Below are 27,862 nucleotides of genomic sequence, written 5' to 3' on the forward strand. Positions count from 1 at the left end.
TGTTCTATACAGAATATTCTAACAAGACATCTATTAAGTTGCTAGTTGAATGAATTTTAAATGAAATAACGAGACTGGACAAAATATAATACACAAAATAAATATTTTTATTATTTGCCACTTAGATATTGAGATATGTCTGTTTATTAGTCTTAATACAGAGGTTGTGTGTGGCCCGGCATAACCAGGTGGTCAAGGCACTCGACTCATAATCTGAGAGTCTCGGGTTCGAATCCCCGTTACACCAAACATGCTCTCCTTTTCAGCCATGAGAGCGTTATAATGTGACGGTAAAAGTTGGTAAAAGAGTACCCCAAGATGTGGCGGTGGATAGTGATGGCAAGCTGCCGACTCTAGTCTTGAACTGCTTAATTAGTTACGGCTAGCTCAAAGAGTTTTTGTGCAGCTTTGTGCAAAATTCAAAACACACCAAGAACGAAGAGTAAGTTCAAAATGAATATTATAATACTACATTAGAGTAGAAACCATGTTACCATCAAATACCACTCTATAAAACGTGCAAAATTGATATTCGTTTACTAAAAGTTTTTAATATCAGTAGTTAACAGAAGTCACAATATTACTCTGGAATTGTACAATTCAAAAGTGCGATCAATCTTAAAAGACGATATTAACTTCTGTAATTTAATCTTTTTTGTAACATTTATCACTGCTTATCTGCAGTTTGTCAGTGGCTGCAGATCTATGGTATTGAAAATAGTGTTTATTTAATTATATTAAAGTTTTCAGAATTTCCTAAATATATGAATAAAGATAACTTTATATTTATCTTTAAATGTAGACAACTAAATGACATTAAAATAAGTTAAAGTTGACTTAAGCTAGTTCCACAATTCAGTTTGTGATGGTCTATTCGTTTTAATGATATAACGAATATTTCATCCTGCCTAGAAGTAGCTGAAACGTAACTATCAGGATTTTTTTCACAAGCTACACATCTCGCAATTTAAGTTATTATGGAGTAAACTTAGCAGTAAATTGTTTTACTGCAAAGACTAAAGAGGGTATTTTCGAAAAATCGCATCACTTACTTAAAAACAACTGTACTGTTTTGCTTGTGTGTTTAATACTTTACCTTCTACGCCATTCTTTGTTGTTAGTTTTACAGTGAAGGAGTTCTTCAGAAGTTTTGGATTTTGTTGGGTGTCCAGTTAGGTGATCTAAAGCAAGGAAATTTCGTGTTCCGAACAGGCTGCTTATGTAAAAATTGTTGATTCACGAATGAAATATCTAACAGCAAAAGTAATGTAAGGTAAATGAGCTTTCCAACTTTTATTATCTTCATCAAGATATGCATTTATTGTTCGTTTGTTACTCTTTCCATCACGTTCGACTAAAAACGATGATGGATAGTTTATACGTGATTAATTCAAATTGCTTTACATATATTTTCCCAGCAGAATGGGAGTAACATTTGGTGTTGATGTGTTTTCTTACAGCAAAGCCGCATCGGCTATCTGATGAACCCGAGTGAATTGTGGCCTAAATTTAGAAAATAAATAACAGTTTAGGAATAACATGTCTTAATGAGTATTCGTTTATTATCTTCTTCTTTGCAATAGTTTGTACGCTAATGCCACAGTTCAAAACTTATACTGCCATAAATGTTTGTCAATTAGTAAATAACTATTTTAAAAATTACATTTGGAATAATGTCACGTTATATCGAACCTGTCATATGTCAATTTGTGAAAATATAAAGTGATGTCATTATTACCTAGAGAGTGCTAAAATATCTAACTGGTTGATAAACGTGACACGTAACTGAAGAAAAGTGTTAGAAAAGTTTTTTTGTTTTTTTTGTTAAATGTTGTATTATTTTGATTGTAAAATTTATTCCCAAGAGAAAGTAAAAAGGTGTTATGGCTTCGTAATTGTGATAATTTGTTAATAGTCATAGAGCTTGTTGTATAGCCCAATTAACTGTAAATTATAGCGAAATGCAATAAATTAATGTAATGATTAAAAACCAGGTATACGTAAGAGTACAAGTTCAGGTTTTTATAACATTGACCACTGAATGAGGTTGTATTTCCCGTTAATTTTAAATATTTTTGTTATATTTCTTTGTGATAACAATTTTCTATAATTTGGATAACTTTATAGAAGTTTTACTAATTAAATCTCAATAATACCGATACTGAAATAGTGAAAGTACTACAATTTTCATGCAAATTACAGTTGATAAAATAAGCTATGTTATTTGTAAAACCATAACTGATAAGCATATTTCTGAATGCTGCATGAAAAAGAAAATGAAGTTTTCTGTGAGTTGTGATACTGATAAATGAGAAAGCATCACATTTGGGAATATTTAATTCAGGTTTGGTTTGTTTTGAATTTCCCATAAAGCTACTCGAGGGCCAGCTGTGCTTTTAATTTAAGAATAATTATTTTGTATCATTAGAATTTGAATTAATATCAGTATGAAACATTTGATTTTAATTGATGAAACAAAGCTTTGACCTATTCATACAAACCTGACATATTATCATGAGCAAATGCAAGCACAAATTTTACTCATTGACTTAAAAATAACTGAGAATTATGGATGTTGATGAAGTGTTTGAAATTATTGGAGAATTTGGATGGCAACAGAAGAAGTACTTTCTCTTTACTGGAATGATTGGAGGCATGTACACGAGTGGTCAGGTTCTACAAATAATATTTACTGGTGCATTACCAACTTTTGTGTGCTATGGTCAGACAGGAGAAGCTTTTAACAACACTTGTTTCTTAGATGACAAACCAGAATCTTGCAAGAGATTAGTTTATACATCAGAATTTACATCTATGGCCACTGAGGTAAACTTTGAAATATTTTTAAGAGCCTTATTTGTTTATGTAACAATATTAATTCAAGTCTACAATCCAGAATAATTATAGAATATGTTGTGTTGTAAGTAATAACATTCTACATGGTGGACTGTAAGCCCCTGTTCATCTATCTATTTTGTGTATCCAGTGTATCTGTGTGCTGTCCCTCATTCGAGCTGCATAATATTATGCGTATTTGTCACAATACGCTTTTCAAGTGTAAATGGGCTTACATCGGCCATATTTCTCTGAAAAAAAGAAACTGTATAATACATGTGTAATTAAATATAACATAATAACATGTGGATGGGTAGGGACTTACAGGCCACCCTGTATTTTAGGGTTGAGTAGTTTACACTGTAAATGCAATTCAATTGGAGTAAGGTACATATCTCATTTGATTAATTGTTGAATGACCATGCATTTGCAATTAATGAAAAAATGGAATTTATGGAAAGTTTGTTAGATATAAAAGAATATTTAATATGTATAGTAGTATTATATCATAATTCAGAATCTGTGTAATAACTGAGTACACTTTTAAACCACATATAGATGTTAATTTTTCTTTTCTTTTTTTTTTTTCTTTTTCACCATCATATTCATAGTGGGACCTCATCTGCTCACAAGCATATCAAATTAAAGCTGTCCAGTCAGTTTTCATGGCAGGATTGCTTATAGGAGCGTGGTTGTTTGGACAGGTATCTGACAGGATAGGACGTTATAAAACAATGCTCTTTACCCATGTGGGACTTCTTACATTCAGTACCTTTGGAGGTTTTGTACCAAATATACAGCTGCACTCCATATGTCGCTTTATGGCAGGTGTTAATCAAGGAGGAATTGGAATGATAAGTTATGTTTGGTTTACAGAAATGATAGGTACAACCAGGCGGGCTTTTTGTGGAACATGGGTTCAGATTTTCTTTTCTCTTGGAATTGGATTTCATGCATTTATTGCTTTTCTCATTCCTAACTGGAGGCAATATTCTGCTGTGTGTGCTCTCTGGGGACTAGCTCTTATCATCCCATTTTTGTAAGTGTTATCATAAAATTTTTTACATGATAAACTAATCTGGTTATATAAAATATGAAAAGATAAATATAGACAAAGTATGTTATGTGTATTATTGAAAGATATTTTGCAGTCTGATGTTTCCTTATTTCTACTGAAAAAGAATACTTCCTTTATATGCTGGTAATATATTCATTTTTTAATATAATAATGCATATGCAATTAACTTACAGATAATGTCACTGAGGTATTCAAAGCTTTTGTTAAATTTCAATGTCAAAAGGTAATTCTCAATTACTACTGTAAATGTCACAGAGATATTTAAATTACATTTCAGTAAATAACCAATTAAACTGCATTTGTGATTAATGAATCAGGCAGAATATTATCATTATTTTTAAATCAAAAGTTATTCAAACCAAGAGAGCCTGTTCCATGTATATATCATTCTGTAAAGCATCCCATAGTAAGTCATTTTGGCTGTGATGTGGGTACAGTCTGTCATACTATATTTTAATATTCAACTTCTCTGTCAACAGTTATAAAACAAAAATGCATTAAGTGAAGTTAAGTTTTGAACTTTCACCATCACTAGAAAATGATATATCACATGTCTTCTGTATAAGAACATACTATGTAATCTTATATAAATATTGCTTTCTGATTTAGTTCTTGCAAATGAATTATGTTTGAAAAACACACTAAAAACAGATTGTTTACTTTTGAACTTTTTTACTGATTATAAGTATTGTTTATTACAAATTCATTTTTACACTATGGAAAAATATATTTATTACGGGCAGGTATGATGTTTGAAACACTGGTGCAATTGTTCTAAAGTACACATTTTAATGGTAAAAACTAGTATTTAAATTATGTTGATTTAAGTCATTACACCTTCACTGTTAAAATATTGTACTTGAGAATGATTGTACCAGTGTTCTAAACATCATACCTGCCTGTAAAAAAAAAAGTACTCTTCCTTTATGTAAACATGTAATTTGTAATAAAACAATACAAATGCTGATATTTGTTTTCTCCAGGTGTCATTTGTATACATGCAATGTAGTTCTGTTTGACCAAGATTCCATAATTTGGTTAAATGTTTTGAGACTTCACATGCAATTTTATAGAATACTGTGACTTTACACACATTCCATTGGCATTAAAAAATAATATTTCTTTGGTTCCAGTTTTCTTCTAGAAAGTCCACGTTGGCTTCTTATTCAAGGTCATGCTCTTGAAGCCAAAAGAATATTGCAGTTAATTGCAGAAGGAAATGGCACTGCTCATCGATTGCCAGAGAACTGGAACTTGCAGGAACCTAACAGAGATGAAAAAAAAACATATGGAGCTTCAGTTTTGTTTAAACACAAAATCTTAAGAAAGCAACTTGGAATACAGATGTTTTCCTGGTAAAAATAAAAAAATCTTGAATGCCTAATCATAGACTAGAAATACTTGAATCATAAAGGTTAAAAACTGCAAAAGCTGATTTATATTTTACACTTTTAGTTTTTAATACTTATACAGTTATATATTCATATTATTCAGATTTTTTTTCTATCATGTGATGGTCGTGTGTAAAACCCTTTAAAAAAATTGACCAGGCACCTTCTTGTAGTTTCTGAACTACAGTTTTTGTACATAATTCTTGGGCTAAAAACCCACTAAAATTAGTGGTGAAGCTTTGAAATACTTTTACACAGTCTCATAAGTTGGACCACATCAAAATTTTATAGATTTATTTAAAACTAATTAATGTTTTGTTTGTTTTTAAGTAATATTCTAAATTAATTATTTTAATGCCTAATTACTTTGAAAGAATAATAAAAATAAACAGTCACTCACCAAGTTAAGGTAGTTCCCTACCAATTAATACTACATATAGTATTTCTCAAATAGGTTTATGTACATACTTTTCTCATCAGTTTCAGACTATATAACTATCCTTAAAATCTTCTGTTCCCAGTAAAATGTTGTGACTAAATGAATGATGTGGGTGATTTGTCTTGTGCCATATGGCATGTTAGTAAATGCTAATTAGACAAAGTCACACCACACTGTTTCAACAGCAAATTTTATATAACAACAACAGGAAGTGAACAAACATTTAGAAAATTTACATAATTGTAGTAATGGGATAATGTATCCACATGAGTTAAACCCAAGTTGAGAAAGTGTAAGAAAAGAATTAAGAACGTAGGTATTTATGCTAAACCTTTCTGGACTACTATCATATTACACATTCAAATGAATCTCACAATATCTTATTCAGCCCAGAAATAGCTTCCTTGTGATTCTTGTAAAATAAGGATTGTTACAGACATTGGAAGCTTGAAAGACTATGATTCCCAGCTATGTCAGTTTCTCTCACAAATTCCACCTTCCAGTGTGGTCATTGGTTTAATAATAGTGATTATATTCTGATCATCAGATGACCTGATTCTCTGTTGTAAGTTTGTTAATGAATCTGAAACAGGCCATTTAAACTTTTGTGTTGCATTTGATTTGCATAGGAAGCCTAATTAAATCTTTCACACTGGATAATTCCTTGTGGATGATATGGTTTGTCCTAAATTTTGAAATGCCACAAATTGTACATAACTTTTCAGTTATGTTCTTTTAAAAATCTTACCACGATCACTATATAATCTAGTCAGAATACCTTGCTGGTTAAACCATTCATAACAAGAATTTTGACAATGGTTTTGACAACTGTTTGATTGTTTTTTGGAATAGGGAAAGTGTATTTTGAGAAAACATGTCATCATGAATATGTTATCTAACCCCAGTGATAACATTTCAAGGACTGTAAAATCAGCAGCTACTATATTAAACTATGGATTTGTTTAAAATTGTTGCAGTTTTGTCTTAACTTAACAACAATTGCAAATTTGAACAAACTGTTCAATGTTTTGAAACAATATAGACCAATGGTTCTGGGTCTAATAATTCAACTGTTATGTCTACACCTTTATGTGAAGATGTAGTATGCATTTGTTCCAAAATTATGGTCCTCAGTGTCATAACAAGAACTACCAAGAGTTTCTTTACTCTCAGTTAATTTCCCTACATTATTGACTGTTGACACGTTTAAGTTGGTTCCAGTGTTTTAGTTACATTTTCATTTGAATCCCTTCCTGCTGCAGACATTTGATTAAACTGGATACATAAGGATCATGTTTCTGTAAAAGTTTCATGTCACTCCTGAGTGCCAATGTGAACTTCTCATTATAATATGACACATTGTACAATACAATTGTAGAATTCTAAAAAAGATTAATCTGGTTAAGTTAGTGTGTGTGTGCAGTAATATAAGTTACAGTTTCCTTATGAATAATTTCAAATATTGGATTGTGGCTGAGGGCTTTAGGTGTGAGATTAGTCTTATCAGACTTATAACCTATACAAAATTTGAAATTGGCAAGCTTTTCTATATTGTTGGTTGTTTGTTGCCATCATCATTCAACTGAAAGGGTAAGAATAAAGGGTTGTTGTGTGCCTTACAAATAATCTCAAAACATTTTGGTTAACACCCAATGCTACAATGTCAAAAACTGTAGTGGCTTTTCATCTATTTTCAGTCTATAACTTGTGTTTGCTACAACAGTTTTCTTTTTTCCTTCTATTTGATACAAATTGCCTCCAACCCCATCAATACTTGCATCTGTTTGTACATAAAATGGTTTGTTAAAATCAGAAAACTGTAGAAGAGGTACAATTGTCAACAGAAGTTTAACTTATCAGTGCATTTGGACAATTCTAAATTCACCTTTGCTCCCAAACATCTTGTTTTACCTTGTGCTTGAGATTTACCTTTTTATTAGAAATAATATCATATAACAGTCCTGCAATCTGGGCAAAACCTGGCCAATTGATTGATACTTCATCTAGGGTCTTAATATTGTGTTGAACAATAGCAGTATAACCTATATCAAAGTTACAGTGACTAAAAATATCATAATACTGCATGAAAAGACTAACAAGTTGGTGGATTACCAATGCCTACTTTGAAAAGCAGATGTTGTTTCCTTTGTTTCACAATGAGGTAACATCTGCTCACAGTACAAGTTTTTTTGCTATTCATGATGGCCAACAAATTATGATGTCAGCTGAATTTAAATTAGTCACATGAAAGGAAACATGACTTTTTGCACCAGTTTTTGTCAAAGTATGAACTTTGAACAAAAGTTCATACAAACAAATCATGAAATGATGAGGAATGAGACAATGTCATTAAAATGGAGTAGTTTGATGGTACTAGTCACCCGTGTCCTTGATAGTTTTAGAAAGTGTGAAAAGATTGGTTTCCATCATTTCAAAAAACCTCGATACTCCATCAACTTTCATGCAGATTTGTTGACACAGTTGAGAGTTACATATATACTGCTTATTTTGCAGATAAATCCATTGTTCTTTATCACTAGCAGAAGCTAAATCTTGCTTAAACGATATTGTCAGTGTTTTATGACTAACTTTGTCCCACATATCATTGCTGATTGGGTCTTCATTTATCAGAACATAAGTATTTTTAAGTTGCTTACCATTCCAAGTGATGCCAAATACCATGATTCATTTAATGGGGATATTAATGCCATTAGTTACCAGCAAGGTAATCCAATTGCAGTTGAATATTTATTGGTCTTTGAAATATTTTTTAGAAACATGATAAGTGATGGTAGTTACCTCAGATCCAGAATTGCACAATATGCCAGTGGTATTGTTATTTCTATAAGTGAACACTTGAATGTCACTTTTTGCAAATAATTTGGCTTATTAATAAACTTATTGTCAGTGGAGTTCAAAGCTCCAATCAAGATAGAATCCAAAGCTATGAATGATTTTAGATTTTTATCTCCAGTTATGCAAGGGTGATTAACAGTATTTGGCAGTATGATTCAGATTATGACAGGTATGACAGTAGTATACTTTAAACTTATGTTGTAATTGAGTCTCAAATGAAGTGTACTTTGCAGAGGCCTTTCATATATTATTTTATTTTTATTGCCAATGACCTCAACCTCTGAAACCAGAGTAGTAATGAGGTCTAGACAAATAGTTGTTTTCTTGTTTCTCTTCCTGTATATTTTGGATGACATTATTTGTCTATTTTCCTCACCATTGAGCAGCTTCTTGTAAAGTAGAAATCATGGACTCACTATTGAATGAAGTTCTTCAGAATCCTCTTGTGCATCATTTTACTTGATTATTTAGCTCACAGGACTTAAGTATCATCTGTTCATGGTTCAGTCTTCTCATTTTACACTGTTAACTGATTTTGATTGACACTTCAGTCAATCATTCTTTCAGATGTGGATCAGCATCATGATACAATGTAGGGTCTTTTTTTTGTAGAAGAAGTTTCTGAACGATTCTTTTAGAGCAGTCATCTTTGTCCACATCCTGTTTATTTGTGATAGTGTTTGGGTGGACAAGTTCTACAATGTTATCAATATTTTGAAAATAAAGTTCCTTCTCTCTTGTTTCTTCCTTTTTTATTGTTCCTCAGGATGAAAAAGTTTTTGCTCGGAAGCTTGAAATTGAAGCTTCAAATTTTCAACATTTTTTGACAATTCTTTTCACTGTGCCATCCTTAATGTTTGGTGAAAGTAATGAAGGAATGCATTGTAAAAAGGAAAATAAATTGACCACAAGTTATTGTACAATTGTTTGTCAAAGCAAGTGCAATAACTAAGTGTGAATATGTTGCAGTAGAAATGGATAAAATAGTATTTATAAATTTTATAACTGATATTTGTTAAGTAGATCAAACTTTAACATGCTTGTATCAGCCTAACAACAAAATTTAACTAAAAAAATTGTTATTTTTTAGGATTTTGAGAGAAAAAAGTCTAAACAAATTAAATTTACTAAATTCACAAAAATCTGACCAAAGGAAAATTTCAAATTCAAATTGATTTTGAAACTTTAAAGCAAATCAAATGATTAAACAAATTTATCAAATTAATTACAAAGATTTTTATTACTAATCTGTCAAATTAATAAACTAGTTGAAGTTTTTAGAAATTTTAGGTTATAGTATCTCCCAAAATATACAGACATGGTGGTTGAAGTAGAAAATGGTGATATGATGCTTCAAAAATATGTGAACTTGGAAGTTCTGGATGAAGAGATAATTGCTGTATCATAAAATTCAAACCAGTCATGTAGAAAATGTAGCAATAAGAATATCGACAAAACCTTTACCTGAAAGAAATATGTTTTGATAAGTAATATTATTACTTATTTTAATGCCTGATTATTTTAAACAATATAAGTAATACACATACACTCACCAAATTTTGCCACTTCTCTACCAATTAATACCACATATGGTATTTCTCAACTAGGTTTATACACATATCATTCATGTTCATCTCATACTATATAGCTTGTAGGAATCTATCATTAAAATCATCTGTTCCCAATAAAATCTCGTGTCCAAAGAAATGGTTGATCTCATCTCATATAAAATGTTAGTATATGCTCATTGAATGAAAGTTGCAGCAATGTTTAGTTGCAAACAGTTTATAACAATGACAGCAAATGAACAATCACAAAGAAGTATGACATTAAGATCTTTGTTTTTACACACGTAGAGATAGACATAGATAAAAAATCTGAACACATTCTCTTGGTGAGTTGTAACTTCTGTACAATAATAATTGTCAAAAGATATTGGGAAGAATAATAATTTAATTGATTTTTAAATAACATAATTTGTAGGAACACGGTTAGTACTGTTGGTGCTTTGGTAACCCAAATTACATGACTTCTGTTTCTTGCAAAAGGAAGAACATCAACAGTTATTGCTGCAGTCTTCATTCCTATCGGATAAATTTAACAATGTTGGGAAATCGTCAGAAGTTAGTGAGACCACCATATTTTTCATCAAATTGTGTCTTTGGAGCATAGAAAATAAAACAAAATCCTCAGTATAACTTTCAGGCATATCTGACAGCCAAAGGTAGAACCACACAATATTATAGTGTATTCATTTTGTTGTCCAACCCTGTGTGCATGTGCATATTTGGTCAAATTGTAAATACCATCACCTAATAACATATCACTTAGCCCTTTTGTGTAATAAAGGCTAGTAGTTGAAATCCTTTTGTTGATTTACATTTTGTTTCATTTTCAACAAACATCTCACAGAATTTCGAAGCTAACAGGGCTGAACTTGATAGGTGGTTTTGGCATGGTCCAGGGGTTGTTCTTACCTGTTAGATATAGCACTCCTTTGAAAAGGGGCTAAATAAACATCTGGAAAGTCACCCAAACAGGATCGAAGTTTAGGTGATTGACTTCAGTGAGCTCAAGTCTAGGAACCCATTTTGTGTTTCTGTCCCCCTCAGATCTCTAGAGTGCTATATGACAAACTGTATTGGTTCCCCATTCGCATACTAACCAAATGTACACAGGTGCCCAAATATCATGGCAGAGTGTTATAATGGGGGGCTTGTTTTTGGATATGGATCCATCTTGGGTAGATATGGAAGTAACTGGAGATAATGAAGTAACTTGATCATCATTTTGAGACCTTTGTGAACCATGAGAATGTGTCTTGAACCCCACAGCAGAGCATGGATATTTTATGTCAGCACTATTAATATGAAAAAACTCTATGAAGGTGTCCAGCAGGAGTGTAAATTCAATGTAAAACTCCAGTAAGTTAGTCAACCAAGTGAAAACCATTTGTTTGAGATATGTGTGTTAGACAATTGTAGTCATGGATGTATCCTTGTTTGAAAGCAGTTATGAAATAGTGTTTTGTTTTTTGTATTTAATCCCACTCTACTAGTCATATAACTGTGGGGAAGAAATTGTCTATAATCAGCATCAGAAAGGTATAGAAAAAAGTTTATCCACAATTTGCCTTTTATATCCTTCCCTGTTTGCTGTATTAGGCCTTTCTATATTCTGATATTAAAAATATCGCCTCACAAATTTCTATTTTTTTTTCAAGGAACACTGAGGCCTGTTCTTTGCAAAGCCTGAACTGATGTTATTTGATATACTCCTAGTGCTTATGAGAAAGACTTGCCATAGTGATCTGTTCAAAGGAGGGGACAATTCTAATGTATTTTCTAGCGAGCATTTTTTGACAATGTTTAAGAAATTTGTTTAATCAATTTGCTTGATTAATCATTTTTATGGTACCAAAACATAATTATGCTAAATTGCTTACACATTGATAGTAATGCTTCAAATCTCTGATATAATTTTGACAACATAGTGAGAACACAAATAAAAACAGTAGAATGCAAATCAAACAATACCACTCTCATTTGTATGATACTCTATTTGTATCTTTTACGGATGTTCAAATTGTTCGTTATCACATGCAGTATATCAATATTTACACACTAAGTATTTCAACTATTTGAAATGTCTGTGTTGAACTTTCAAAACAACTTATGTTAAAAAACCTGTTACCTCACACTTATTTTGTTGTTGTGTATGTTTAATTAATTGCAAAATTTTAGTGATTGGTTTGAAGTAACAGAAGTTTATGGACTTTTTAAATCATTTTCCTTTTTTAACATTGTTTGCATGGATTGGAATTTCATAACATTCTTATTCTCAGTAGTGTTATCATTGTTACTTAGTAATATTAGTCAACATTGGAGTTGTTGGTTAACAATGTTACTCATGATAAGATTTCTTATTGTTTAACAATGCTGATAATGATAAGATTTGTTTTTGTTGCTTAAGGATGCTAGACATTATTAGATTTGTTATTGTTGTTAGTCATATGCCCATTGTAGTGAATATTTTCTTAACCTTTAATATTTTGTATGTTAACACAGAATAAATTAATGATGTCCATCATTGTTTTTAATGTATGTTTTCTGAACTGTTAGTGCACCAAATTGCTTGTGAATTTGTAGCCTTGTTTAAAAGATTCCTAATAATTATTCAAGTAGTGAAAAAAACAAAAGTTCCATAAATATATCAATAAAGTCCATTATATATTTACACAGAAAATATGTGAACTTACCAAGGCTTTTATTCACTTTCTTACATTAAACATTGTAACAAGTAAAAATAATTTAGCTATTGTTACTGTTGCTCTACTCAATAACTTTGCATTTCTCTTCTGTAGGTGTATCACCAGTTTATTATATTATGCTCTTACTCTGGCAGCTGGGTCCCTCTCAGGTAATATTTATCTAAATACTACTCTCTCAGGATTTATTGAATTACCAAGTGTTCTAATAACAACTTGTCTGTTGGATCGGCTTGGAAGACGTTGGTCTCTGTGCAGTTTCTTGATTTTTGGTGGTTTCAGTTGTATCATCATACAAATTCTCTCAAGTGGTAAGAACCTTTCTTTCAAATTATTCTTTTGAGGTTGTAATTTCATTGTTTAAACTTTAATGTTAAGGATTGTTATAAAAACATTTCATAAGCAAAAGATGTATCATTTAACAAAAACTTGTATGTTTGAAATCCTTATGGTTTGATGCAAGCATCTTTACTTTGCCCTAAGCACATTTCCCAACAGTAGATTTGAAAACAGATTTTGGGTCCTTTTTGTGGTTTTTTATGTACAAAATTAGTTAGATGTGCCCCAAATATAAAAAAAACATTAATTGAAAAGTACTTGTAACTCTGAAAGCTGCATTTTTTTAATATTCATTTATTATTTTCAGAGGGTATGACTATTAATTCTGTTCAAAAAATTAAGGTCTCATTATTTGTGTGTTGTGTGTTTTGACACATTGCTTCATGAAGTTTTATTTTTTCATCTTTAAACCCTATCATGATGGGCCATATATAGACTTAAATTCAAAACTTGATTGGGCTACTTTTTTATGAATTTATTTCAATAAGTTTGTTGTCAAATTGTAGACTTTACTCCAAATTTTAGTGTTATTTATTTTTAATTTAAAAGTAAATATTAAAATAATATATTTAAATATCAATTTTTGTTGCATGTATTATGTTGAATGCAGCATTGGTTCAAATTGTTTTTTTACATCCAATTACAATGTCTATAGTTTTATACAAATTAAGTAGTCAATTTACTGACATTGGCAAGGCATAATATAAAATAAGAACATTTTATCTTTTCTCTTACTGAGATATTGTTCATGTATTCGATCCCACGCAGTGACTTCTCCCACCTCTTTCCATTTTTGAAAACTCTTGTGTCTATGGTGTGAATAACTAAGTACCCTCAACAAGAAGCAGACAATGTATTTTAGAACAGCTGGTATGAGTAATAACACTTTTATTGATAAACAAACTCTTTCATGGTTAACCTGAAGATGACCAAGGAAGTTGAAACATTAATTATCAATAAAAGTGTTAATACCCATACTAGCCGTTCTGATATACATGTGTATTTCAAGTGGGTAACTTTAAGAAATTATTTGTGAATAGTAATAGTTTATATACATTATATAATGTGTTATAAATGAAACATTACTGTATTTTACACAAAAAACATCCAACACAGTTCATTTTGTAAAGGCAGTTTTTGTATTATAATTTGTTGCCATTATGAGCAAGAAACATAATTTATATTTATTTCCTAATTTTTTATGGCAGGTATTAGGTTGGTCAAAGTAACAGACCCCATATTGTTAGGATAGAGAAAATAACAAACAAAATATAAAGTATTAATGAAAACAGACATTTGGAAAGTATTTAGGAGGACTTAGAGGTTGCACAAATAATATTTGCTTTCAGATTTTGGACCATCTATTTTTGGCCTATCCAATATTATATTAATATTCATATGATTACTCATCATGTACTGTGTGCCAGGAGTTCTAAACCTAGTACTGGTCTGTCTTTCTTAGAAAGACTGCATTGCGGCTGTGGAATGGTCTTTTTGCCCTCAGGTTTCCTCTTAGATTTGCTCTCAACTCAATACAGAGCAGATTGATGTGTTTGTTACCCGTCTCATTGACAAAGTTTCCCTCTTAGGGTCTCTTGTTCTTCGTTCCTCAGCTTTAGCTGTTAATCTTCTCAGCAAGGACTAGTCTAATCTTTTTCTGTATATTGTCCTCTTAACCTCCTACCTTGGGTTCATGTCTTATCAGTTTCTTTTGGTGGCAGATCTTTTAGATCAACCATGGTTTCTCTTGTTCCTTAAATTATAAACTAAATCTCCACTGTCTCCTGCTTCAATTTTACATCAACAGGTAACACTCCTCCATCTTCACATTTGCATTATGTCTTGTTCATCTTCTGTTGAGCAAAACATTCTTGTTGTGTAGCCTTTCTTTTATCCCATTCTTTTCACCTTTCCACCTTATCTGTGTAACAACACAAGTAGCATGTATATTGTTATTGGTCTCTCTGTTACCACTTTTTTCATTGTCAACCTAGTCTGTTCCATATTTCCACATTATTTACCTAAATTTCTGCCATGGTTTGTCAATCTCCACCGTATTGACTATGGAGCAACCTCATCCACCACATTTTTGCCTCTCCAAGTACTACAAGGTGTTTTCTTTACTTGTCCTTTACATCTTGTTCCACAGACCCCTTTACCTTAGTCTTGTGCCTGACTGGAACCTTAGTTATGGTGCTTTATGGTTTTACATGTGACCTTTGACATCTTGCTCTTTGTACCATCCTTTTCTTAATATATTTTTCCTCCTCCTGTTGTACACTCTTCTATGGCTCTTATATTTTCTTCTGACCAGGCCAGTCCTCACTTTCTAAAACGTCTGCCCATAGGAAAGGTGACAGCACATTTTCTTTATTCTCTTCTTTCTATTTCATCCCCCAGTAGCACAGTGGTAGGTCATCATTTGATCTGTGCATCTTTGAAGATAGATAATTGCATCTATTCCATCAATTTCACCACTTTATCCATTCCCTTTAAGCTAAGGACCTTTACTGTTTGACAAGATACTTCAGCCTGATATGTGATCTTTCCCACACACCTCCATTACCTATTATCTTAATTATTTGGTTGTCTCATTTCTCAAAGATTATCTTCTTCCTCCAGTTTACTCCCTATTCAAACATGTGAGTACAACCGTTGTTTCTTTATATCACACTTTTAGTTTATAGGATTCAACCAGATGGCTAGTATTGCTTCCTAGGGTACACTTACTCAATGATTGCATCACGGCAGAGAAATGGAGAATGCTTATGCCATCCACTTTGGTTCTACCCGTGCCCACTGTGAGATGAGGTATTTTACAAAAACATTTGAGGTATTCTCATGATATATGCATGTCTATTATTACTTACTTGTCTGATCTTGACCATGGCTGTTCTGCAGACATTCAGTGTCAAAAAAGTATTCTACTCACTTATCTCGGTTACAGTTGCTGACTTTTAGAAATAAGATTTTATGGTCACTTAGCATACTGTCTTCAATAAAAGACCTGGTGTGAAGGCCCCTTGGGGGTCTGGGCACTTTATCCAGGTCTCTCTTATGTGAATTCTCCATCCCTTTGCTGAATGGAGCAAAAGAAATCCTTGCTGAACACCATTTTCAACCTTCTAGGATGATGGACCGTATAAACCCTCACTGGTTGCACTCAACCACTGGAGCTGGACAAATGAGTGCCAATGCGGTGAGAAAGAAAGTTCCAACAATTTCAGGGTAGTGTGCATCACTCCTTACATAAAAGATACATGTTGCTCATGCCACTTATACCATCTGCCTGCAGCCTGAATTTCTTTAGTGGAGTTGAGATGTGCAAAAATTATAAATAGACCAATACCACATAACTATAATGCTCTCCTGTAGCTAGACGAAACAAGAGTATTTGATACTAAGAATTCAGATGAGCATGCACTGTACAAAATTAAATTACATGACTAATGTACCCTCCTCCCATAGTTGGAGTCTCTTCCGTAGAGTCATTCCCCACTGGGACAGTGATAAATCTTTAGATTTACAAAGCTAAAATCAAAAGTGTGATTTCAGGAGTTCATATGCGTACCACTCAATATGAATTACTATATGTGTAAAAATGTATCTCTCGACAGCTGGTATTGGTATTAAGACTTTTATTAAAATAAAGTAGAGAACAACGTTTTGACCTTTGTAGGTTATCTTCCAGTTGATAAAGGTTAAATAACTTACTGTATGCGATGAGGGAAAGTTCCAAGGAATGTACTTTATGTAGAGTTTACCTCCTCTGGGATCCAAGCACCCACCCATGCAATTGCCAAGCATGGCATCCTCTGGGAGTAGTGATCCTTGTAGTTGAGAGATATCACCCTCCTGGATAAATTATATCAGAGACACTGCAACACATCACTTCAGCTTTCAATTCCTGTTGGCAGTTGGCCTTGAGGTGAATCTGCAAGGGTAATTCACCTACTCCTTTTAGGCTAGGTTCAACTAAATGCCAGTGTTGAGCATTCTCAACAGGTGTTGTGGATATTATGTGTAATGCTGATGTTTCTGTATAATTCCCACAAAACTGTGGTGTAATTTCACTATTCTTGTTTGGCATTGTAATGCATCCCCTCAGAAGGATCCATGACAGAGTCATTGGGCAATGAATATTCTCCGTTTTTTCTGTATCCCTCCTCCAGTATGTAAAAGGAAAAAAACATAAAGAAAATTACATTGATTCAAAAGCAACCAGGTGTGTAAAACTTGGATTTGGATTTAGAATTTCATTTAACTTTTTTTCTGATTTTTTATTTTTGCTCTGATCTATTTTAAGATAATTTTTGTTTCTTTTTTAATCTACAAATGATTAGAGAGGATTGATAGCTCTCCAGATTTTGTAAAAAAGTTGTGTTATGGAGTCATCTTTATGGAAACATCTACACAAAAACATAATGAATTCCTCCTGAAATCAAAGGACATCAGGGACGAATATATTGAGGTTCCTGTCCATGCTACATTTAATTCCACATGAGAAGTTATTGTTTAGAGGGATTTCAAGAACATTCTCAGTATACCACAGTTTGTAAAGGTTAATTTTGCACCTACAAATGTTTTTATATTTACGTTTACATCACCACATATACCTGCCACTGTCAAGACCAGTTACCTGAACTTTAAGGTATGGCCCTGTATTCCTAATGCTCTCAAGTGTATCCATTGACAGTGATTCTGACTTTCTGAGGCATGTTATTATGATTCTTTGATGTATGCTCATTGGGGTGGCAAAGAACATGATGACTATGAGTGTCATTTGATCCTTCACTGCATCAGTTGTGGTGGTTTCAACTACTCATACTTTTGTTATTGCCTGAATGGGTGGAGGAAAAGAAAGTACTTGAGAACTGTCAAAAACATTTTTACCCAAATGCTCAGTCCCTTGTTTCTTTGTCGAATTGAATATCACTGTTACAGCACGACTGCAGACAAATCTTTTGATGTCTCCCACAGAGTCTTTTTTTCACTATGCAAAGAGTCACTTGTCCAGTTCTAAGACTATCTGAGACTAATTTAGAAGGTCAGTTGGAAGTATACTTACCATCCCATTCTGTCTTGATTTCCAAAAGCCAAGAAATTGCTGGTGTTTAGGAAATTAGAAAATGTTTTTTGTACTTTTCCAACATATTTCTGTCATTCCTATGACTATAATTTTCCATTTGTGCTGGTGAAAATTAAATTTGCCCTTTGTCCATCTTCCAATGTCATGGAAAGATCCGAAGATATTCATTATGAGATTCTGATCTGTCTCCCCTCTTGCTTCTATCGCTCTTCTGTGGTTATTTTAAACCAAATTTTGGAAGGTGAGGGTTTTACCAGATGCTTTTCAAAGCCTGGTAAGGATACTAAGATTATTTCTAATTATGATCCATCTGCTTTGTCTAACTGTCTTTGCAAGGTTTTTTAGAGAATTGTTAATATCAGGCTTGTTTGGTTTCTTGAATTAAACAGTTTCCTCTCTCATTTAATATGGGTTTTTATAAACAGTTTTCCACAGTGAGCCCTATGATTTGCCTGGAAAAATTGTTCATGGAAGCATCTTGTTTCTGTTTTTTTTCCTCAAGAAACCTGTGGAGATGTGGCAGTTTAAAGGACCCTCACTCCTGTTGCTTGTGTGGTCATATGGCTATTTTTACATGTAACTTTTTAATAGGCAGGAGGTATTTTCAAGGCTGTTGGTTTGACCTTATATCATTCCTTCACACAGGAACTTGGAGTTCCTGAGAATGTGTCTTTTCAGTGTTTAGATCAGTTCTATCATTGAATTAATTTCTCCTACTGTTCCAAACAATCTATGTATCAACAACTTTCAAATTTCATGTCGGTCATCCAAACTGAGGCTTCTTGAGAAGCAGCCTCAGACTGCTGTGAGCTACTTGTTGGGGTGGGCCTGAACTAATGTTTTCATCTTCTTGTCCTCCAAAATTATTTGCTTTCATTTTTGTCACTACCTGGCTTTGCACCATGATCCTGAGTTTCATCTTTGTAGTGATGTACTTTCCATGGAGACTGAGACAAAGTCTTTTCGAGTAAACTTTGACTGTAAGTTCACTTTCATTTCTCATATTATTTAACTTTGTTTCAAATGTTCTAGGGTATTGATCATGCTAACTGCATTCTCTCTTATTCTAATTTCAGAGAAGATAGATGTTACATGCTTGAGATTTATAGTGCCATCATAAAGACAAAGCTAAGCTATGGGTCTATGATTAAACTAAAGCTTTTGCCTTGAAAAATTTGGATTTCTGGACTTCACCAGTCCAGAATCTGTACACTGAGTTTCAAGAACCTCCTCTTTACCTCAGATATTTCAACATTGTTTGGTATATGCTATCAAACTTTGACCCTTACCATATTATCTCACCTGGGGTTAAGCCTTTCTTTGTTTTTGGGCCTTGCTTTTTGAAAATCAGTGATCTGTCATTCTTATATTTCACCTTCATATGCAGGTACAACTGGCTAAATTGAGGCTGTCACTCTTTGATGTTGCAGTGCTCAGTGATCAGCACATCTCTCCATGGTTTATTACCATGCACTTGGTAATGTTTAGACAATTTCTAAAAAAATCCATTTTTTTGCCATTTGTATTTGTATGCCATTTCTCTTGCCTTGGATCACAAAGAAGCTAATTACTGTACTCACTGTATTATTTATACCAGCCATCTTAGCTCTCTGCTCACCCTGGAATCATTTTATGTCATTTGTCAACCTGTTCTCTTTTACATTCAGAAATGGCTGACCTGGTTTTCTTTGCCATCCATTTTTATCCAGTTTTTCTGGACACCTGGCCATGTTGGTATTGATGAAAATGAGCTTGCTCACACTGCCTGTAATTCCATCTACTTTGACACTGTCACAACTGTGCCTGTTCCATAAAAATGGATTAAGATCCAGTTATCACCAGTTGGCAGTTGATTTGGAATGAACACCTTCATTACAAGTTTTTCCTAATCACCCCTACTTTGGTTGTTTGTTCATCTGGGATTGGAGGAAGGAGGTTGTTCTTTCAAGACTATGCATTAGTCATAGTTTTTAATTCATCATTTTATGTGACACTGCTTTGCCAATGTGTGGTCTGTGTGACACTTGTATATCAGTTGTCGTAATTTCAAATGTGGATGGTGCCATCATTTTAGACTCTTTTTTTGGGGGGGAGAGTATGCCTAATGTAGGACAGTGTCATTGGTGGTGATGCCACTGTCCATCTTGTATGTATGTTTAGTTTTTTGTGCTATTGGCATTTTTAAATCTCTTCAGTTTTCCTGAATGAATTTCAGGTATTTTTTAACTTTTAGGTTATTTTACTTTTGGTGCATGGAAGTACACACCATTTTCTTGATGGAGGGCTTATGTTCTATGATAATGTCATTATGCAGTAGCACAATTCATGTTAGATCACATACAATTAAGTGGGCATTGCTTGAAAGGTTGTGGTATGCAAATATTTTTGGCTGACATGGGAAGCCAATAGCTGTACACGTGTGTCGAGGTATGTATTACCAGTACATTTGCAGTTAAGGAAACTGTTAATTTTTTTCATAGTGCTTGTGTATGTTCTTTTAGTTCAACACATTTAATGAATAATGAAAGTTGACAGCATTTTTGATGAATATAGTTTCCAGTTGTGATCGCTTGTTATTATTTTTCATCATCTTCTCACAGTCATAATATAATTCTTTTCTTGGTTTTACCTTTCTGTAGGTGAGAAAATGAGTGGTTTTCAAGTTGCACTAGCTTTGTCAGGAAAGATGTCTGTCTCAGCTGCTTTTTCTGTGATCTACGTGTATTCTGCTGAGCTGTTGCCAACAGTAATAAGGTGGTTACATATTTGATACTTTCTGTATGTCAGACATCTATATTTTACTGTGTTCACTTAATATTTATACAAGGTTGGTAAGATGTATATAAATATGCACTTTATCATTCTGCTATACACATTAATTAAGTATTGTTATGTAAGAGGAATAGATAAATTTATTATTTACTGTTTTTTTTCTAGGAACTTGGGTTTTGGAATTCTCTCTTCAGCTGCACGGGTTGGAGGAATGCTTTCTCCCTTTGTTAGTCTTCTGGTAAGTGAATATGTAAGTTCTTACTATCTTTCATCAAAGATGGTGCTAAATGTTTTAAAAGTGTACATGTGTCATGCATCTGCAGGTTTGAATCCACGTCGCACCAAACATGCTCGCCCTTTCTGCTATGGGGACATTATAAGGTGACTATTCATTAGTAAAAGAGTACCTCAAGAGTTGGTGGTTGGTAGTGATGACAAGTCTTCCCTCTAGTCTTACACTGCTAAGTTAGGGACAGCTATCACAGATTGCCCTTGTGTAGCTTTGCACAAAAATTCAAAACAAACAATCATGCATGTGTATGTATATATTATTTTAACTACTGTCGATTTATTTCTCTTTCTAAACAGGATGATGTATATCCTCTGCTTCAGTATACTATCCTGGGTTTTTTTGCAATTGTTTCTGGTATTTTCAACACTTGGCTTCCTGAAACACTAGGTAAACATTTACCCGAAGATGTAGGTGACATATGTGACTCTGATCAAACTTTTCCAACTCGAGTAGAAACACACAAACTTCTTCCATTAGAACCACAAAGTCTGTTAGTAGAGGATGAAGAAGAGACATCATCAGAGAAGGAATTTAACTTGGAAGAAACTATGGCTATCCTCAAAACACGATAAAGGTTGTTAAAGGTAATTACATTTATAGGCAGGTTTGGCTAAAGGTCAGTATCCTTCTGGCTAAAAGTATAAAGTTGATTCTTTTGTAATGATTTTCAAAAATAATTGACAGTAGTAATAATAATAATTATCAGACTGTTAAAGAGAAGTAAAATGTCTTTCACAATATTTGACAGTTATTGGCATACACTCTTAGAGTACACAGTTACACTGTATCTAAATGTGGATAACAATAGGATTATACCATATGAGAGTTCACAATGGATAACCCCTGTGAGTTCAAACATAATGCCTGATACATACACAGAGCTCCAAATCTGTATATTACTTGGGGTCTGCACAGACTCCATGCAATATTTTATTCACAAAAATTATTTAACTGCGAAACATCGCAAGTTTTACTATTTGTGTGTCGGAGGATGATAATGTGACAATTACAAAAAAATATAACTGGTCAACAAAAATTATAAAAAAAATATTTATCATCAGGGTCTGCAGGGATTCCAGGTGTACTGATAAAGGTTAAAGCAATATTTTTAACTGTTACACAGTTTTCAAAAATGTTTCTCACCTGGATCATTATCAGTTAATAATTCAGTAATTTTTATTGAGTTACTGTTCCATTCAATCCTGTATAATCACAAAGGAACATGTAATAGATTGTACTCACTTGTTATGAAAGAGAGCATTCCAAATATTAATGCTGACTTGTATAATTTTGTTTCAAGGAACTAATCTATGTGTAAAATATTTTGATATTCTTGATGTTATAAAACAAAATTTTTAAAATGAATTTCATTGGTTTATGAAATCAATATAAATATACGTACATTTACGTGCATTTTATTGTATTTTGTAGAATTACATGTGTTGACTTTTTCAGCAGCTAAATATTTATATGTATCCAAGAAACATTCAAGATTAGAGCTTGGTTATTACCTCATTTAATCAGTATAATCAATTCACATGAATGTAAATTAATTTCACAAAAAACAATCAGTTAATATTTTTTTTTAATTGTTTCTAATCTTCAGTATTCCAATCATCCAGTGTCTAAAACTCATCACAACAACAACCACTATTCTTCCAGAGTCAAAATTTGGTTTCAAATTATAACTTCCATTTATATATCTGTATGTACGTGTGTTGGAGAGAGAGTATCTAAGTAACTGAAATATTTCATTATTATTTTCTGTTAATCCTCATTTGTTCAGCTTAATTGATTTGTGTTACAACATATTAAATGAACTAACTTATTGAAATTAAGGATTCCATTTACTCTATATACTTGTATAATAGTTGAATTTTTGTGAACAGTTTCTTAAGCTGTAATTTAGAGGTTGATTTTTACACAAGTAATACTTTTGAGAGGTTGAAATGCACACTTAGTAAAAGTCCACTGAACCTCAATAGCAATGAAAACAATAAACAACAAAATGTAATTTTGATTTTTAAAAAAGTAAACATTAAACTGACATATTATCTTGATAATAGAATAATCATTTTTTTTTCATATAAACATGGTACATATATATCTATCAGTAACATTAACACCCTTACCAAAGAATGCATTTAGTTCTTTAAAATTGCAATATTTTACTATTATGGTTGCAGTTAAGATACAACAAGAAAAATTAATGTTATCTTTGGCTGAAACAGCTAATAAAGTTATTGATTACAATCTAATGATAATGTAAATGCACATTTGGCAAATGCAGTAAGTTAGGTAAAAATAACCTGTCTAATACACAGAAATATGACACAGTTATCAGTTTTATATGGTCCAAAATTCTGTGAATTTACTGTCGTCTTCATCAGTGTGAGTGAATTATGCTTCCCAATTATCTGGATAAATCATCATATGCATCATCTTAATTGTTGGTAATTGCAGTTAGAATGTTATTGGCTTTTTCATCATCAGCTTCATCAGTCCATGAATAGTTATTCTTTCTGCCATCTTACGTATTTAAATTAATTACACATTTTTTTTTATGGATTTCACAATAATGTAGGTTTTCAGTTCTTTTCAAGGATCAACAACCCCTTCAAATGCCAATATGAGAATCCTCATGCTGCTTCTCTTCATAAAACTTGTTTTTCCCCTCATTCTTGCATCCATTTCACACTCTTTGTTCTCAACAAGTCCTTAAAGTTACAATCGTAGCAGCATGCCTGTAGGAATCACAGCCCTATCAGCATTGCATGATTGAACTTCAGCCGTAACATTCTTTACTGGCTGATACTTAAACTTGTCCCAGATGAGCATAATTTTTTTTCCTTTTATATTTTGCCAAGTCATAAATATTTTGTTCAAACATTTTTTTGCTGTCACCTTCATTCCTCAAGCCTTTTGCATGTGTCTGAATGAAATTCCTTTTGGAAACTTTTCCTTGGGTATGTTTTTTATGTTAAAAACAACCATTGGCTTAAGCTTAGTTCTGTCAGTCATACAAGGACGTAATAAAGTAAACCCAGTTTTACTATGACCAATCATCTTAACAAATATTGTTTTTTTCTCCACTTTTTTTGCACTTAATGCACAAGACAATATATCTACTCTGGCAAGATTAGTTAATCTACTCTGCAACTTTTTCTCTTAACAGTGGCATAGTTTATCAAATGACGTATTATTCTCTGTTGTTTTGTTTATACAGAATATTCAATTTTGCATCCAGTTCAACTTTTATTCTCACTAGAAAACACATCAACAAGTTTGATGCACAACAATTGAGGTTTAAAAAATTAACTCGGTCATTGTTGTACTTAAAGATATCTATCATATTTAAACATATGGTGGTTCAAAAGTTTCTTTATAAAAACACAAAATATGTTTAAAATATGGATATTAATCTCATATGAGAACATTTAGTTATTTGAATGAAATTTATCAATGAGCCCAAAACTAATTAAATCTACAAATTTTACTAATCACCCAGCTCTATTCAAGATGTCCCCAGGGTTAAAGTTATTCCAGTTTTTTTTCAACATTCCATGAAAAGTAGTTTCATACACGTATAATGTATGTAGAAATATAAAAACTAACATTTAGGTTTGTTTAATGTTACATTCCCTGACAAATGCCTTAAAGCTGTATATTTTCCAAAATTGTGTTTTTGCAAGTTATCACATTTCTCATATCAACTTGGTTCAGATGGAAGAGTGTGCACATTCTAACATTTGACATATTTTCTTACACTTGCATAGTTTTTAAAACTGTTTTCTGATCCTTATTTCTGAAATGTGATTCAGTCATGTGATTTTTTAAAATTTTATCAGAAAATATTTGTGATTTTAGAAATGCATTCTGTTCTTTGAACTTTTAATATTTCACTATCTCTGTCAATGATGGCTTTTATATTTAGTATTACATTTCCAATGTCTATGTCTCCATGTTGATGCAAAATAGAAACAATCATTGTAAAATAACTGAAGATTAAAACAGTAAAAGAAGAAGTAAACCTACTTTACTACTTTCATCACTGCTGTAATCTGAATCTTTTAATGTAAATACATTTTAATCTTCAGTTTGTTGACTTTTTGTTGTTGTTCTTAAAATATGCATGTAATTTGTTAATCTGTAATTCATGATAACAAATGCTAAACCTAACTTGTTAACATAAAGTACACTTTGCTAAACCTTTATGTAACTTGCACAGGAAAAGAACGTGATTATTCAAACATGTAAAACAGTTTTTGTAGAAGTCTTCAGTAAACAGTAACTTGTCACTTTAAAAGGTAGAAAGAGTCAAATCATTTCAAAATTAGCTTTGTGGATATTTTTCATGTCTGTTAAGTTCATATTTTCCTTGATCAAAGTGTGTAAAGCTAGATTTGAATTTATTTACCTCATAAGGTGTTCATAAAAGAAGTATAATTATTTGTATATGGCTTTACTGTAATTCGTAAAGGTTATGTGAAGTTATGTAAAGCATATAAAGATTTTGCAGTGTTATAAAAGTGAGTTGCAATATATAGCATTTAGAAAACCTATAAGTATTTAATTACATGTGAACATTCTTTTTTGTAGTTATTAAATCTGTATTTTTCTCATAATTAAAAAACCACAAGAAAGTAATCCATTATAAACTGCACGAGAATGTTCAGTATCTTGTTGTTGCAAATTCATGGTAGTAATGAAGGAAAAGGCATTAAAAGTAAAAGCAGTTAAAAAGATTTCAGAGAGAGCCACTTAATCCACCATCTGTTGGATCAAAATTCTCATTTTCTACACATTAGTTTTATAATTATCAAATATTTGTCGGATGTGTTCTACATTTGAGTTGCTTTAATACTTTCCATTGATTCTTAACAAGAGGGAAAAATGGAAATCCCAGACAAACAATTTTTGAGGGTTTTTTTTCTCTGTTACTAGAGAATGAGAGTATTGAACATATAACTATTTTGATTGCAGGCTTATTATGTTTGCAAGTCATTTTTTCCTTTAATTTTTTAATGAAATTGTATTTTACCTCACTCAAGCTTTTGAATGTGTAGCACTATTTTTAAGTTAGTCTTTCATGAGATAATCTGAATGTGAAGTATAGAAACTATGGAACACTTTCAAATGTTTTTGTATGAATAGTATTGCAGAAAGTTTCCAGTATTGAATCAAATACAAAAAAAGTGATGATTATCATACTTGTTTTATTGTTTGATTATTTTGTGTATCATGAACAACTCTTCTCCCACTGTTATAGAGAAAGTTATTTTTCTATACACTAAGTATTAGTCTTCCATTTTAATAGAACAAAACATAAAATTATATTTATGAATTTTATGAAACCACTATGATCTAAAAGTATCTTTAAAAGAAAATGATCTGATTTAATATATATATACATACACACAGTATAACTCATTTTAATGAAAGTGGAAATTATTGATGTTTTCTTGATACAATTTTTGAGTAGTTCTTTTGGTATTATTTTATAAATTTCTGTGGTGTTTATTTTTCATGTTCAATAAAATTTAGTGAAAATAACTGTTATAAACAAACATCTGTTTCAAGAAGATCATGTTTTTGTTTATCTCAGGATAATATTAACTTTAGAGATTTTAATTTGTTCATACCTTACAAGTGTTTCAATTTACGTTTACCGTCTGTAAGATGTGAAATGTGTTTGAGGTATTTCACAACTGACCATTATGAATACCAATTTAATTTGAACTTCACATTAATTCTACAAAACATCCTGATATAGCTACATACATATCATATTTAACATATTTTGTATTATATCAAATATTTGTACACTGATGGATCAACTTTTGTAAACTTGTTGATGGCAAGTGTTTCCAAATTTGTAAATTTATTGACTTTAAAAATGTCTCCATGCAGCCTTATGTAATATTTGCTGACATTAAGTTCCTGGTTTTTTAAAAAAATGTACACCTTCACAAAAGATTGTATTTACATATCAAAGAATTTTTCTTTGACCTGATAGTGACCAGAGATGGTTTCAACTTTTATGTGTGGGTTTTTTAGTTTCACAATTAGAACACTTGTTTATAGCTTTTTAGAAATAATTTTTTTGTGAACACTAACAATGCTTTACATTTTTTCTGTGTATTTTTTCACCTTGCAGAAGATTGAGTAATTTGTGTATCTGTAGGTGTGGATTTTTGTTCAAGCTAGTAAATTAGTATGATGACCATTTATAATGCATGATTCTGTTTTTTTCACACCAGAACTAAGCAGGATAATTTTTTTGTGGCATTTTCAGTGGTTGATACGATAACCCAAAATAGTATATTAGCTTTCGGAGATAACAAGGGCAAGAGAAGCTTTATGGTTCCCTTGACCAACAACATGCACTAAAACTACATGTACTTTGAAGAAGATTTATGTTATAAAGAAGTAAAAGACATATAGTATGCCTACTCTCCATAAAAACAATTATCACAATTCATCTGTTTGTACACCCTGAGTATT

The 27,862-nt window shown here is 32.0% G+C and overlaps 1 protein-coding gene across 5 annotated transcripts; it reads left to right on the forward strand.

The window, feature by feature from the left end:
- Window positions 1–937: 937 nt before the first annotated feature.
- Window positions 938–27,585, forward strand: LOC143239359 (solute carrier family 22 member 15-like). Of its 5 annotated transcripts, none has more exons than XM_076480353.1 (8): window positions 1,558–2,826; window positions 3,447–3,874; window positions 5,047–5,268; window positions 12,963–13,177; window positions 20,934–21,048; window positions 21,232–21,316; window positions 21,655–21,942; window positions 22,965–27,585. In XM_076480353.1, the coding sequence occupies exons 1-7, from the start codon at window positions 2,569–2,571 to the stop codon at window positions 21,928–21,930; spliced, it is 1,599 nt and encodes a 532-aa protein (XP_076336468.1). In that variant the 5' UTR covers window positions 1,558–2,568; the 3' UTR covers window positions 21,931–21,942; window positions 22,965–27,585. The 5 variants fall into 5 exon arrangements, with proteins under 5 accessions (XP_076336472.1, XP_076336468.1, XP_076336467.1 ...); XM_076480356.1 differs by having other exon boundaries at window positions 1,583–2,826; window positions 21,232–21,304; XM_076480357.1 differs by lacking the exon at window positions 1,558–2,826 and adding an exon at window positions 938–1,273 and having other exon boundaries at window positions 21,655–27,585.
- Window positions 27,586–27,862: the final 277 nt, after the last annotated feature.

This window comes from Tachypleus tridentatus, chromosome 13 (assembly GCF_004210375.1).
Source record: "Tachypleus tridentatus isolate NWPU-2018 chromosome 13, ASM421037v1, whole genome shotgun sequence".
NCBI lineage: Eukaryota > Metazoa > Arthropoda > Merostomata > Xiphosura > Limulidae > Tachypleus > Tachypleus tridentatus.